The 16459-nt window shown below is 44.0% G+C and overlaps 1 protein-coding gene across 6 annotated transcripts in view; it reads right to left on the reverse strand.

Moving 5' to 3' along the window:
- ARMC9 (armadillo repeat containing 9) overlaps positions 1 to 16459 on the reverse strand; it is a 175219-nt gene that overhangs the window by 87547 nt on the left and 71213 nt on the right. For all 6 annotated transcript variants that reach the window (XM_064372892.1, XM_064372894.1, XM_064372893.1 and 3 more), the window contains 4 exons: positions 15512 to 15635; positions 11931 to 12070; positions 9985 to 10061; positions 6761 to 6835 (listed from right to left, as the gene is read on the reverse strand). In XM_064372892.1, the coding sequence (XP_064228962.1) occupies positions 6761 to 6835; positions 9985 to 10061; positions 11931 to 12070; positions 15512 to 15635 (416 nt within the window). The remainder of the gene's footprint in view (positions 1 to 6760; positions 6836 to 9984; positions 10062 to 11930; positions 12071 to 15511; positions 15636 to 16459) is intronic.

The raw sequence follows: 16459 nt of genomic DNA on the forward strand, positions 1-16459 counted from the left end.
AAGGAACTGCTGCCAGCTAGCTATGATTAAAGACCATCATAAAGATCATCATACAGAAGGCTGTATTTGTATGCATAGGGTTTAAGAACAGAAAACAATTTGTTACGTGCAGATGTCTGACTAGGTGAAAGTCTCAACTCTAGAATGACACCACAGCACAGGTTGGAGGGCTTGGGAGGCAAGCCAAGGTGCGCAGCCTCTCACCGGCCATGTGGCCCCAGGCAGAGGATTTCATCTTTAAGTGCTGATTTTGTCAGCAGCAAAATGGGCACAACTGCAGTCACTCATTCAAGGGACCTTGAGGGACTAAATAAGAGAAAGCATCTCTCCCAGAGCCTCAGAACATGCACTGAACACTACACAGAACAACTAACTTCAAACTCACTTCTACCTTTACTCAACAACGGAACTCTAGCGCATTCTGTAGTTCCAGGTTCACGGTCTAATCCTCTATCATTAAAGGTCTTCAAGGGAAATTTCCCCCTGAGAAATTCAAATATCTATGTCAGGTAGATATAAATATTTTCCTCTAGTTATGAAAGTGATACAAGTTCTCTATAGAAAACTTGCAAACAACTTAAAAGAAAGAATAAAAATTACTCACGGGCCCCCACCCAGAGATAATTGAGAACATTTTGAGGTGTTTCCTTCCTTTTATGTGCATTGTTTTATGTAACTCAGAACATACTGATAATATGTTCTTAACTTTATGATCATTTTCATGTTCAATAAAAACCTATAAACCACATTTCCATAGCTACAATAATAATAGCCACTTACATCTCTCAACGCTTACTGTGTGCTAGGCACTGTTCTAAATACTGTATATTATGAGCTCCTTGATGCTCACAATCCTATGAGTTTGGTACTGCAATAATCCTCATTTTACAGATGGAAAAACTATCACACAGAGAGCTTCAGTCCTCACTAGCCCACACAACTAGGAAGTAACAGAACACAATTCGAACCCAGCCGCAGGCTCAGGAGTTCCCACTCTCAAGCACTTCACCTTCCAGCCTCTGTTCTTAGTCACTCCCTCATCTTAGGTCTTGTCATTGTTTTCTGCCTTCTGCTACCATCAGTAAGGCTGGAATGAACATTCTGATACATACATCTTTGCTCATGTCTTGTGTGGAGTTTGAGAAGTAGAATTACGAGGCCAAGAATATGAAAAATTTCTACACTAATTTTGAAAGGTCCATTCTTAGGCAGGCATGGTGGTTCACACCCATAATCTCAGCATTTTGGGAGGTTGAGGCAGGAGAATTGCTTGAGCCCAGGAGTTTGAGACCAGCCTGGTGACATAGTAAGACCCTGTCTCTACCAATTAAAAAAAAGGAGGGTGGGGCTGAGCTTGGTAGCTCACACCTGTAATGCCAGCACTTTGGCCAAGGCAGGTGGATCATGAGGTCAGGAGATCAAGACCATCCTGGCCAACACTGTGAAACCCTGTCTCTACTAAAAAAATACAAAAATTAGCTGGGTGGGATGACATGTCCCTGTAGTCTCAGCTACTCAGGAGGCTGAGGCAGGACAATCACTTGAACCCGGAAGGTGAAGGTTGCAGTAAGCCGAGATCATGCCACTGCACTCCAGCCTGGGCAACAGAGCAAGACTCTGTCTCCAAAAAAAAAAAAAAGAAAGAAAGAAGAAGAAGAAGAAGAAAAAAAGAAAGGCCCAATACCAATGCCTAGTGGGCATCACAGAACATGCAACTAGGCTGACCACTTGTAATGGACAACTGTGGCTGAATGCCTTTTAACCAGGTTCTCTACACTGTTAATTTCCCAGTGCAACAGAATACTCAAATTGCAAGCCTCCCTTGCAGCTAGGATGCAAACACACCATTTAGATTCTGCCAAGCAAATGCACCCATGTGAAACTTTGACTCACAAGTGGGCAACGTGGAGGATCAGGCACATGGGGAATATACATGATTCTGCTGCCAGGGGGAGCAGCAGTGCCCAGCCCTCTGGGAAGAGCAGAGGCAGTTTCTGGCATCATGGTCTGTGCTGTGAGCCCCAGGGTCACTGGAGCAGAGCAGCCCCATGGAGTGCTTGGGCATTCCTCTGGGCTGAGTGGCTTCTAAGCCCAGATCCCTGGCTCTCCCAGATTCTGGGAGCCTTTATAACCCACAGAGTCTCTGGTCTGCTCCAGTCCTGGACAGGATGTTTGTTGGGGTGCCCAGGGCAGAGAGCCCCAAGGCTGACTATGACTCCAGCCCTAGTTGCAGGAGGCCTGTGGGGTGGGTATTAGGGCAGCTCCACTTATCTGATCTCTTCTCTAGCCTCAGGCCTTGGCAGGCTCTTAAAGTTCAAATGGGGCCCAGGGGGCTCATTTATTTTGTTCTCTTTTTTCCCTTTAGGGTATTCTTGTAAGACTACTATAATAGCATTTGGTACTAATGTAATTTTTATGTAAATTGTGTCATTTTCCATAAGCACATACATTCTTATAATGAGATATTCTGCTTTTATCCCTCATTATAAAGTAAAATAAAAATTTCCAGACTGCTTCATACTGCTTTTCCTAATTATTATCTTCAATAACTATGAATATTTTGAGCAAAAGAATCATAATTTCATTAGCAATTCCTGTATTACTAGATATTTATGTTGCTTCCAGCTTTTCACTCTTTTAAAGATGTTGAAATGAGCATTGTCATGCATAGAACTCTTTCTGTGCATCAACAACCAGAAGAAAATGAATGAGTCCAAAAGATGGATATTTTAGTGCCTTTTCATATAACTGCCAAGCTGCCTTCCAGAAAGACCGTGCTGACACACATACAAATACCAGGAGGGCTGAGGACATCAGCTCTGCCTCCACTTCCCTAGCATCGTGCATGAGCAGATGTCAAGGTGGAGAGATTGTGGGAAATGTTTTCCTTGTCTTTATTTCCTTCATTATTCAGCATTTATAGCCTCCCCTGTAGCTAGGGTGCAGGCACACAACCTAGACTCTGCCAAGCAAATACACCCATGTAAGACCTATGTGCAAAGAGAATATAATGGCTTTATCAATCTAAAAACTTCCTCAAAGACAAACGTGAAAGGAGGGAAATTTCAGGGTTTTAGAAAAATCTTATTGTGACCAGGATCATCCCTTAGAGGTAACTCTTACAAATAGTTAAGTAGGCAACCACCTTGGTGATGTGTCTAAAAGCTTCCTCTTAGGCTAAAAGGGGTTCCTCCCTGGCTTATACCTTTAATCTCTGTTAAATGCCAGAGGGAAGCTTATTCTACCTTTTTTTTTTTTTTTTTTTTTTTTGAGACTGAGTCTCCCTTTGTTGCTCAGGTTGGAGTGCAGTGGCGTGATCTCCGCTCACTGCAACCTCTGCCTCTCGGGTTCAAGCGATTCTCCTGCCTCAGTTTCCTGAGTAGCTGGGATTACAGGTGCCCACCACCAGGTCTGACTAATTTTTGTATTTTTAGTAGAGACAGCGTTTCTCCATGTTGGCCAGGCTGGTCTCAAACTCCTGACCTCAGGTGATCTGCCCACCTTAGCCTCTCAAAGTGCTGGGATTACAGGCATGAGCAACCGTGCCCCACCATCTACTTATATCTTTATGTAAGTGATCCACATTTCCTTTTCAAAGTCAAAATCTCACAGCTTATCTAGAAACCCATGTCAGAAGCCATAAAGCGGATATTTGACCAAAACCACCATAACATCTTTTGTTTTTTTGAGACGGAGACTTGCTCTTGTTGCCCAGGCTGGAGTGCAATAGTGCAATCTCAGCTCACTGCAACCTCCGCCTCTCAGGTTCAAGTGATTCTCCTGCCTCAGCCTCTTGAGAAGCTGGGACTGCAGGCATGTGCCACCACACCTGGCTAATTTTTGTATTTTTAGTACAGACAAGAGTTTCACCATGTTGGCCAGGCTGGTCTCAAACTCCTGACCTCGTGATCTGCCCACCTCGGCTTCCCAAAGTACTGGGATTATAGGTGTGAGCCAACATGCCTGGCCAACCACCATAATTTAAAAAGACAAACCAAAACTGAGAAAATATTTGTAATATTTTTCAATAGAATGATAGCCCCTCATCTCCCTTGAGCTTTCTTCTTTGACCCACAGTTACCTAGGAGTGTGTGGTGGCCAGCCCAAGGTGGCCCCAGTGATTTTACCTCCTGCTAGTCACACCCTTGTGCAATCCCCTCCACATTGTACCAGGGTGGGTCTGTGTAACCAAAGGAATAAATGCAATAGTATCTCACTTCTGAGAGTAGGTTTTCTAAAGGACACTGGGGCTTCTGTCTTGCTTACTCTCTCTCTCAAATCATTCACTCTAGGTGAAGCCAACTGCCATGTCAAGAGAAGCTTTATGGAGAGGCCCATTTGGGAAGAAAATGAGGTCCCAGCCAACAGCCAGAAGGAAACGGAGGTCTCCTGCTGACAGCCATGCGAGTGAGCTTGGTGGCAGAGGCTAAAGTCTCAATTATAAACTGAGCAACTGTTAGTTAGGACTACTCTGCTTTCCACTCTTGAATGTTTATCCCAAAGAAACAGTCATTGGTAGCTTGGTGATTGGGATATGTTCTGCGAAATGTGTCATGAGGCAATGTCATTATTGTATAAATATCATAGATAAGTGACAAACCTAGATGGTGTAGCCTACTATAACACCTAGGCTATATGGCATAGCCATTAAGATCCTAGAGTACAAGCCTGTTCAGCACGTGACTGTGTGGAAAACTGTGGGCAACTGTAACACAATGTTAAGTATTTGTGTATCTAAGCATATCTAAACATAGGTAAGGTACAGTAAAAATAGGGTATTATAATCTTATTGGACCATTATCATATATGCAGTCTTGTTGATCAAAATGTTGTCACGTGGTGCATGACTGTAATTTACAAATTCAAGGGCCAGGCTCAGCAGGTCATGCATGTAACCCCCGCACTTTAGGAGGCCAAGGTGGGAGGATCAACTGAGCCTAGTATCAGACCAGCCTGGTCCAACATAGCAAGACCCTGTCTCTTAAAAAAAAATTAGCTAGGTGTGGTGGCGCACACCTACAGTCCCAGCTACTAGATGAGGCAGGAGGATGGCGTGAGCCTGGGAGATGGAGGCTGCAGTTGAGTTATGATCAGGCCACTGCACTCTAGCCTGGTAAAAGAGCAAGACCTGTCTCAAAAACAAAAACAAAAACAAAAACAAAAATCAGCTGGGCACGGTGGCTCACGCCTGTAATCCCAGCACTTTGGGAGGCTGAGGCAGGCGGATCACTTGAGTTCAGGAGCTCGAGACTAGCCCGGCCAACATGGTGAAAACCCATCTCTACTAAAAATACAAAAATCAGCTAGGTATGGTGGTGTGCACCTGTAGTACCTAGCTACTCGGGAGGCTGAAGCAGGAGAATTGCTTGAACCCAGGGGGCAGAGGTTGCAGTGAGTTGAGACTGTGCCACTGTACTCCATCCTGGGCGACAGATCGAGACTCTGTCTCAAAAACAAAACCAGAAAACTTGTTTAAGCCACTAAGCTTTGGGGTAAATTGTTATGCGGTAATAGAAAACTGATACCAGTGTGCTGTTTATTTTCCAAACATTTAGGGGTTTCCTAGATACCTTACTGTTACGTTTGTATTTCTCACCAAATTTCTTCATTATTTATCCAATGATTTTTCCGCCCCATTTGCTCACATTCCTCTCCTTCTGGAACTCCTACTGGGTAACTGTCAGACCTCCTGACACTGTCACATAGGTCTCAGAAGCTCTGTCCCTCTCTTCTGTCTTTTTTCTCCCTGCTCTGGGATCTCTAAGGGCAGTCCTGCTGTCATAACCTACAACTGTGACTCTTTGTTACGTGGCCCCTGCCCTTGGCTGCCACTCCCCCGCCCTCTCCATCCCTTTGCCCTGGTGTCTTTCCTCCATGCTGCATTTCACTCAGATTCGATGTTACCTCCATTCTTTTAAGCCTACGTGTTTTCTTCTCTTCTTTGCCTTGGCTGACAATCCCTTTCTTTCACCTAAATGACCATAATGCAGAATATAAGCAAATTTATTTTCCCCTGTTTTGTGGTGAAATTTAAAAGCAGCAGGCAATTAAGGTCCATTGTTTACTGTGATCGCATAGAATGGTTCTTAAATAAGTTTTGCCTCTGGTGTAACTGCTGGCGTAATTTTAAATGATGAATGAGAAGACTTAGCAATTCTTCTAAGTAAGCAAAACCAATTAGAAGAATGTTTTGTTGGTGTCAATGAGGCCTGTGTTTTGAGGATGGAAATATATTTAACTTTTTCACCACAGCATTTAATACACTGTTAACCTGGTTGCACATGGTATAAGGAAAAAGTATAAAACTCTAGCTGTTTTGCAGATTAGATCTAGAAACATCTGTCCTTTGAAAATGAGATACTAATCACCTGAGGTTTTTTTTTCTACTTTATATACAAGCATTAACGTAAACATATTAAATACTGAGTTTACTACTTTCCAACCAAACCAAGTCCTAGAGAGTTTGATAATCTTTTCTATTTAGTTGCCATCAGAATGTCTATAACTTTGCAAAAGTCAGCCTGCTGAGAACTAACACTTGAATTTTTAACCACTTAGGAGTTAGGAATCCCCTTGAGAATCTGAGAAGAGCTACAGACTCTCTCCCTAGGAAATGGCAAATACACATTTTGCATACAATTTCAGTGAGTTTGTAAAGAATCTGAGTCCTTCCATGGAGCCCAATCGAGGAGGTCTTGCTCTAAGAGCTCTGAACTCTGGCACTGAAGGAAGCTCACGTTTCTCAGGCACGCTTTCTTACCATTGCTCTTGCTTCCTCACGAATGATTGGAACAGAAAGGATGCTGTACAGAGCTCCATTCACATACGGCTGGATCTTTAAGTGGAGGAAAACAAACAGTTATTTGCAAGTTTTCAAATATTGCACAACTCTCTATCAAACACCACACTGCAGAACAATCTGGCAAATGGGGAAAGTGGGCGTTCCCATCCTTGCAGCTCTCTGGCACTCCAGGATGCAGGTTTCCAAGTGACAGACATCTCCATCTGCATGTCTGAGTGACCGCTACCACTGAGTCTAAAACCAGATTCATCACTCCTCCCAAAGCTCACTCCTGCTGCATTTCATTGCTTAATTAAAGTTACTTTTAACCTCCTGATCACTCAGGCTAGAAACTTTGGAGTCATCTTTGATTTTTTTGTTTTGTTCAGTCTCCAATGCTGTCTTCAAGGCTCTTTGATAGGAACCCTTCTTTTTAATATCCACTGCTACTATCTTTGTTCAGACATCATTGTCCATGACCTAGGCTATATCAAATCTCCAAAAGTCTTTCTCCCCTCAATATTTACACTTTAATTTAACCATCAGATCACTACGAACATTCTATAGCGTGGGCCAAATCATCCCTCTCTCCATCTCGGAAACCTTCCACAGAGCCCAGTTGGAAAGGCAGACTCCTTAGTGTGGCACACAGGATCTTCAAGGGGTGGCCTCTATCTCATGCCCTCTGCTTCTCCCTCCCTGCCACCACAACGTGTCCACACTACCTAACGGATGCCCCCACCAGGCTGTTCCACGTTTCAGCCAGGTTCTTGCAGTTCACCTTGCCAGGAACGGTCTTCACACATATAATGAACCTTGAAAACTCAGCCCAGACATGGAGCTCACTTCCGCTTCTTGTACATCCCTCCACTACAGCACTGGAGGCAGTATCCTTTTAAATTCACACTATGTCCCCCCTATCCTGAGCTTTTTGAGGACAGGACCCATGTTTTACTTGCATGCACAGGACATGAAGCATGGCAGATGCTGATAAGCAAAGTCCCTGTTCAGCGGGCTGTACGCTATGCCCTCCATGGCAATGGAGGAGGGCTCCTTTCCCATCGCCCTCCCTCAGCACTGGACTTCATTAGCACTTTCAATGCTTGCCAAGCTGATGGGTAAAAGGCATCCTACAGTTGTTTTTCTTTTCAGTTCTCTGATACCAGCACGACTGAACATCTTTTCATGCTTCTGGGCCAGCACCATTTTGTGAACTGTCCAGTCATGCCCTTTACCCCTTTTTCCTATTGGATTGCTTGACTTTTACTTATCAATTTGTACTAGTTCTTCAACTATTAGGAATATTAAATTTTGGTCACATGTGGTGCAACTTTTCCTCGGGGTTTCATTCATTTTTGACTTTGATTATAGCATCTTTTTCAAACAAGAAATGTAATATTCATATAGTCAATTACGTGCATCTTTTTCTTTATTTTCGTTCTGTCTTTCAAGATCATGACTACTACAGGATACATGAATATTGCATTTACTTGTGTAGCAAATACATTTCTTGTATTTTACCTTGGCCTCCCAAAATTGCTGGGATTATAGGCATAAACCACCGCGCCTGGCTTGTCCAGCTTATTTTCAAAGCCAATGCATTGGTAACAGTTAATGACATGATTCGAATCCTTTGGTCTATTCAGTTTTCAGAGCAGACATAATGGTTCCAGTACTTGAAATCAACCTTTATTATGAGATGGAAGAATATGTTTCCCACTGGTTTCACCTGCCTGAGCTGAATAAAGTGAGGAACAGAGTTCATTCAGGCCTAGAAGTAGTTAAGAACTTAACTAGTTTTAAAATACAATATGAATGTCACAAACTGCAAAAGCCACCAAACATCCACTTGCTAAAGAAGTCACCCCAATCAGTGGATAGAACTAGTATAAAATGTGAATGGAATGACCAGAATGGGAGCTGTCTGCTTGAAATGGGAACGGGCTGAGGTGGTGGCTCACACCTGTAATCCCAGCACTTTGAGAGGCCGAGGAGGGTGAATCATAAGGTTAGGGGTCTGAGACCAGCCTGGGCAAAATGATGAAACCCTGTCACTACTAAAAATACAAAAAATTAGCTGGGTATGGAGGTGTGTGCCTGTAATCGCAGCTACTTGGCAGGCTGAGGCAGGAGAAATGCTTGAACTTGGGAGGCGGCAGAGGTTGCAGTGAACTGAGATCACGCTACTGCACTCCAGCCAGGTGACAGAGTGAGATTCTGTCTCAAAAAAAAAAAAAAAAGAAATGGGAACACAGACATGTGGAAACCACCAAGTGGTACTCAATCGTGTCCTCCTCAGATATACCTCTGGGTCTCATCTGTCTAAAGTGGTCAGATTTTTGTTGAAGCCTTGTCATGGTTTCTGTAATGGCATTTGTAGAAGGCAAGTGAGAGAATAATCATATTTGTTTCTGTTAAATAAACTGTTTACCCATACCTCTACTTTATTTAAAAAGAGCCTGAGACCCATAAATTAAAAACGCAGAAAATCACACCAGGTATTACTGGGACACTGGTGAGAGCAAACGCTAGTACAGCCCACTCTGGAGGACAACTTGGCCGCACTCAGTGACCTGACACTGATGTATGCTGGCAGCCAGCAGTGATGAGTGTCCAGCATCCGTGGAAGCTCTGGCACAGGCTCCCATGAGGCAGGTGCGGCCACGTCCACTGAGGACTGCTGTGGCAACAGACTGGAAGGCATCCAGAGTGTACGGGCGGGTAAGTAAAATGGCAGGGGCACAAACAAGGAGCTAGTTTGCAGTAGTGACACTTAATGAACCAGACAAAGGACCCAACAAGCCAAGGTAAAAGCCATAAACAGAATGAGACCTACAGGACAATCAATTCCTGCAAATTCAACACACATGTACGGAGGCTCCATCCACAACCATGGAGATACATTAAACACCCCAAGAGGGTGGCATGTGGGGGAGCAATGCCGTAGGGGCCTGGCACAGGCCAGTGGCCAGCAGGCCACACAGATAGGGATGGAAAGAACAACATCCTGCTTCTGACTCTCAAAATTCTAAAAATTATAAAGGATTTCCAGTTGCTTCTGAAAATCCCTGGAGGAGGGAGAACATGTACATTTTTCAAATACAGCAACTGTCCTGGGCCAGCTGTGTGCCCGTGGGGTCACAGGCATTGGGCCCCCAGTGCAGCCTCCCCTAAGCCCAGGGCCAGCAGCACTGAATGAGTACCTCGTGGTTTTCATGGCCAAGAAGATCCGAAAGGACTTTGAGCACGAGGCCTGCCACCTTGGCACACATGTTCTTCCCTATGGGAAACAAACCAAAGCTAAACATGACATGTCTAAACCCGGAAGCACAATTTTAGGTCAGGTAGACTTGGGGATAAATCTTGGCTCCTCTGCCCATAAGCCGTATGACCTCGGGTGAGTCACAAAACCAATCTGGGCCTCAATTTCCTCCTCTTTACCACAGAGATTATTATTCATACCTACTTCAAAGGATGATGCAAAATTAAGTAAACTAATGTACGTAAAGGACTCAGTGTAGCACAGAATCTCGGTGCTCAGTAAACTACCCCAAGTGTGGGCTATTACTCCAGTCAGAGCACAGCGCAATTCATTACAGTGAAAGCATAATACATTATAGAGCAATGTTCTCCCTCCCACACACTATACGGCCATCACAAAGATCATACGGGCATTTTAGCAGTTCTAAACATCATCATAAAAGTCGCTGCAAATACGGTGATGATGATGAAGTAAAGCTAATTCTAATCTGATGAATGTATTAGAAATTAGGACTTCTGGCTGAGTGCAGTTGTTCACACCTGCAATCCCAGCACTTTGGGAGGGCAAGGTGGGCAGATCACTTGAAGTCAGGAGTTCAAGACCAGCCTGGCCAACATGGTAAAACCCCCTCTCTACTAAAAATACAAAAATTAGCCAGGTGTGGTGGTGGGCACCTGTAGTTGCAGCTACTCAGGAGGCTGAGGCAGGAGTATTGCTTAAACCTGGGAGGCGGAGGATGCAGTGAGCCAAGATCATGCCACTGCACTCCAGCCTACGTGAAAGAAAGTGATTTCATCTCAAAAAAAAAAAAAAAAAAAAAAAAAGCTAGGACTTTTTACACATGCTGTTTTTTAAAATGACTGAAACAATAGTCATTTACTCAGTCAGCAACACACAGTTACATGGTTCAGTCTACAAGATGGAGGTGAAGATGCTTCCAACAAGTACTCCTGAGCCAGCTATTTATCCAGGGAGCCTTTTTCTCCAAACACTGGCTGCCCAGGCCGGGGAAAGCCACAGCCTGGACTTGGTACTTCTTCTAAAGAAGCTTCTTTCATCCCAGGTAACAATTTAAATGAGACAGTACCTGTGGAAAAGTTAAAATCACTACCTTTAGTGATCAAGCATATAAATGACTTGTGCCCACATAAAAATCTCCACCTCCAGGGCTGGGGCAGGGAAAAGCATGTGATTCAGTGCAGGAAGCGGGCTTTAGTGTCACTGTTATTACAGTCAACTTAATCCTATAGGATCCTGGGAACATACTTCTTTGTCTTCAGAAAAGGGGATCATATTCTTTTTTTTTTTGGAGATGGAGTCTCGCTCTGTTGCCCAGGCTGGAGTGTAGTGGCATGATCTTGGCTCACTGCAACCTCTGCCTCCCGGGTTCAAGCACTTCTCCTGCTTCAGCCTACTGAGTAGCTGGGATTACAGGCACCCGCCACCATGCTCAGCTAATTTTTTGTATTTTAGTAGAGATGGGGTTTCACTGTGTTGCCCAGGCTGGTCTCGAACTCCTGACCTCGTGATCCGCCTGCCTTGGCCTCCCAAAGTGCTGAGATTATAGGTGTGAGCCACCGCACCCAGCCAGGTGTCATATTCTTAACTTCCTACCTTTAGATGATGCAATAAAGAAAAATGTAAATGAACTTAGTCTCCTCTTAATGCGGGCACTATATATATACAAAACATTTTTTCCAGGGCGAGAAGGGATTTTGGCTTCAGGGATTCAACAGCTTGATACCTGGTTGGAAATGCTTTCCACTCTTCTTTCAGTTTTCTATGAGACTAAAAGCAAACCATATCAGGTTCACTGGAAACCTAGCTTCGAGGGTCAAGATCTCTTCCCCTTTCTGCACCAGAATGAGGGTTGGGGGGCTGTGAGACCTGCGCTGCGGAGACAGAGGTTCATGAGCAAAGCCACCGAGTACTCCAACATGTAGTCAGACAGGCAGTCTGGGTCCTTCAGAACATCAACCAGCCAGAAGATAAGGCCATCTTGAATCATTGCTGTCTGCAGCGGGCGCCTGGGAAGAAACAGCCTAAGGTAAACAAAAATTGCCAAGAAACTTTTCATATAAGAGGAAATAGTAGACTGGGAACAGTGGCTGTCCCAGCAATTTGGAAGGCAGAGGTGGGTGGATTACCTGAGGTCAGGAGTTTGAGACCAGCCTAGACAACATGGTGAAACTCCGTCTCTACTAAAAATACAAAAATTAGCTGGGTATGGTGGCAGGTGCCTGTAATTCCAGATACTCAGGAAGCTGAGGCAAGGGAATCATTTGAACCCAGGAGGCAGAGGCTGTAGTGAGCCGAGACTGCATCACTGCATTCCAGCCTGGGCGATGGAGCAAGACTCCATCTCAAAAAAAAAAAAAGAGAGTGAAAGTAAACAGTAATGTAAATGCATATCAAAAAAGACAAACTTATAGAAGACACAGACTCTGAGGAATGTTTTTGTTAAACCCATACAACTGAAACAACAAAAATTCATTATTATTTAAGGGATATTTATTAAGGGTTTAAATAAAGATAAGGCGGCAAGGAGACCTCCTACTTTGAAAGTTTCCTTTTCAATATTTAAAATTAGCAGAGCATTACTTCAAATATCTAATAAATATTTATTAGTAGCTTTTGGTTTACTTAACCCAGGAAACAGGACCATAGAAATACTTCTTTGACAAATAGACTTTTACCTAAACTCTCCATAATCCAGCTCTAGGCACTCTGAACTATATGGAAATAAAGAAAAAAGGAGGAGCAAAAGCCTACCTTAACATCATTCTGATTCAGATTTCTATAGAGTAAGGGTAGTTTAATGAACTGGCTAATGCAAATTATAAGGAATGATCTTCCACCTGAAATCCAGGTGTAGACTCTTACAAAATCCAATCCCTCATCAAAATGTATGATGGTGATGTCATCAAGTTAGCCTTAAGAATTACTGAGGCTGCTGGGCGCGGTGGCTCACGCCTGTAATCCTAGCACTTTGGGAGGCCGAGGTGGGCGGATCACAAGGTCAAGAGATGGAGACCATCTTGGCCAACATGGTGAAACCCCGTCTCTACTAAAAATACAAAAATTAGCTGGGCATGGTGGCGTGTGCCTGTAGTTTCAGCTACTCGGGAGGCTGAGGCAGATGAATTGCTTGAGCCTGAGAGGGGGAGATTGCAGTGAGCCGAGATCGTGCCACTGAACTCCAGCCTGGCGCCTGGCGACAGAACAAAACTCTGTCTCAAAAAAAAAAAAAAAAGAATTACTGAGGCTAAGTGTGGTATCATTGTGAGGTGCCATCTGGATTACTAGAAAACTGACATGCCACAGAGAAGCCAGCACTGCACATCTCCTAATGAGCAGCTTATGGTGAAACCACCATCCAGGACAAAACAGCGGAGCCAGTTACCTGTTCATCCTGTTCTTAAACACTATGTTGACCCAATCGGGGTCAACATAGAATACAGTGAAGACTGTGCTCTCTTGGTAACTAGCTACCTTCTCCATTTATTGCAAAGACTCTGGAAAATTGCAAAAAGTTTAAGCACCTTTACAGAACGAAAAAGCTTAAATGATCATTTGGAGGAAAAGAATAAACAGGCAGTAAACATTTGCATTACCAGGAGGAAGTATTTTTTTCACCATATCTTATATCTGTCACTTAACTATAGTTATTGAATTTCTAAAAACCCCCAAAACAGTCAATATTGAGCAAAGTCCTCTCTACAAACAAACAGAAATGAAGTGTCTGTATGCTCTGAGGAAGTAATGACTCTGCAGATCACTTAGTTCTTTTCAATTCATATAGTTAGTACAGGAATTTTCATTTGCAGGAAATTGGCAAATGGTAGATACAAATACCTATCCCTTCCCCAGTAAACACACACACACTTAGACCTTTCACTTGGCCAGCTTCTGGTTATTTGTGAGTTGGTCAAATGTTAACCACATTTGATGGGAAGAAATTGTGTTCAGAAGAGGACTGACCAAAAAAAGCTGAAGACTCCAGGTACTGGAGTTCTCAATAAAGTCAAAGAGAACTTGAGGTGATTATTTTCAAAGAAAACTCTGAGAAAATTACTATATGACGCAGTAATTCATCTCCTAGATGCCGGTTCAGGAGAAAAGGAAACATATGTCCACACAAAGACTTGTGCTGAAACTTTCATGGCAGTGTTATACATATTGTCCAAAAGTGCAAACAACCCAAATGCTGATCAACTGAAGGACAAACAAAATGTAATGTAGGCCAGGCACAGTGGCTCACACCTGTAATCCCAACACTTTGGGAGTCCAAGGCAGGTGGATCAAGAGGTCAGAAGTTCGAGACCAGCCTGGCCAACATGGTGAAATCTCGTCTCTACTAAAAATACAAAACTTAGCTGGGCATGGTGGTGCGTGCCTGTAATCCCTGCTACTCAGGAGGCTGAGGCAGGGGAACAGCTGGAACCCGGGAGGCGGAGGTTGCAGTGGGCCGAGACCACACCACTGTACTCCACCTGGGCAACAGAGCGAGACTCTGTCTCAAAAAAAAACCAACCAAACAAACAAACAAACAAAAAAACGTGGTGTAGCCACAATGGAGTATCATTCAGCCACAAAAGGAATGGAGCCCTGATACACGCTGCTACAAGGACGAACCTTGCAAAGGTTTCTTTTTGTGGTGATGGAAATGTCCTAAAACTGGATTGTGGTGATGATTGTGGCCCAACTCTGTAAATACGCCAAAAATCCTTGAATTGTGTGCTTGATATGGGGGAATATTATGGTGTGTAAAATACACCTCAATAAAGCTGTTAACTGAAAAGAAACCTATGGGGCTGGGCACGATGGCTCATGCCTGTTAATTCCAGTACTTTGGAGGCTGAGGTGGGTGAATCACCTGAGGTCAGGAGTTCAAGACCAGACTGGCGCTATAGGTTCCAAGTCACGGCGGTCTAGGCTGAGCCGATGGGGTGGGTTGCATCGCCAAAGTCAGGAGGCCCTAACCCTAACTCCATAGGACCGTCTCTCACACTCTGCTGGGATGTACATTTACACGTGTGGCTCCCACAGGGGACTGGAAGTAACTTGAGGGCTGAGGCTCTATTGGGCCCTATTCATGTGTCTGTCTCTAAGCCCTGAACATGCCCTGAGACACAATCTAGCATGGCTGGCACTAGATAACGTCCATTAGGAAAATACACCGGTGCTTTTAAAATGCCTTCCTCTCACAGCAAAGGCCCTGGTGAAAATAAATAAAAAAATAAAAGAAGAAAAAAATAAAATGTCTTCCTACATCCCCAGCAGTCTCTAGCAGGATAGTTTAGTGGATTAGAGATAAGCTTTCTAGCTCTGTTTTAGAAAGTCATCCAACCTCTCCAAAGTGTTAGTGGAAAAATACCATCTGCACCATCTGCCTCCTGAGTTGTCATAGGAATTTTAACTCAATGTGATCTCAAAGGAGACACCACGACCTACCACACAGTCACTACCTGAGGCTGAACTTCTGCAGGGCCCCAAGAATGTTCTCCCTGGTGATGATGTCCTTGTCCTCCTCCTTCAGTCTTCCCTCCAGCATCCGCAGCACCTTTGTGTTCTGGGCAAGGTAGAGGCGACCTGATAATACACCAGAGATGAAACAGGTGAAAGACAGAAATAATTTATCTGGTATGCTACAAAACCACTTTCCATGAAAACTTACTTTGCATAAAACACAGTAGAGTTTGGGTAATTTTATGTTCTAAAAAACCTACTGGGCCAGGAGTAGTGGCTCATGCCTGTAATCTCAGCACTTTGGGAGGCCGAGGCGGGTGGATCATCTGAGGTCAGGAGTTCAAGACCAGTCTGGCTAACATGGTGAAACCTTGTCTCTACTAAAAATACAAAACTTAGCTGGGCATGGTGGCAGGTGCCTATAATCCCAGCTACTCAGGAGGCTGAGGCAGGAGAATTGCTTGATCTGGGGAGGCGGAGGTTGCAGTGAGCCAAGCGAGCCACTGCACTCCAGCCTGAGTGACAGAACGAGACTCTGTCCCTCGACCCCCCAAAAAAATTAAAAAAAAAATAAATAAATAATAATAATAATAAAATCTTACTGGTTGTGCAATGTAGCTCACGCCTGTAATCCTAGCACTTTGGAAGGCTGAAGTGGTAGATTGTTTGAGCTCAGGAGTTCCCAACCAGCCTGGGCAACAGGGCGTAACCTTATCTCTACAAAAACTAAAGAAAATTAGCCAGGTGTGATGATGCACACCTGTCGACCCTGCTAATTGGGGGGCTGAGGCGGGAGGAGCATTGCTTGAGTATGGGCAGTTGAGGCTACAGTGAGCCGAGATCATGCCACTGTACTCCAGCCTGGGTGACAGAGCAAGACTCTGTCGAAAATAAAATAAAATAAAACCTACAAAACTCCCACAAAATTAAAAGGTATTTCTTCTAAA

This window comes from Aotus nancymaae, unplaced genomic scaffold (assembly GCF_030222135.1).
Source record: "Aotus nancymaae isolate 86718 unplaced genomic scaffold, 86718_ANA_hifiasm-v0.15.2.pri h1tg000008l, whole genome shotgun sequence".
Lineage (NCBI taxonomy): Eukaryota > Metazoa > Chordata > Mammalia > Primates > Aotidae > Aotus > Aotus nancymaae.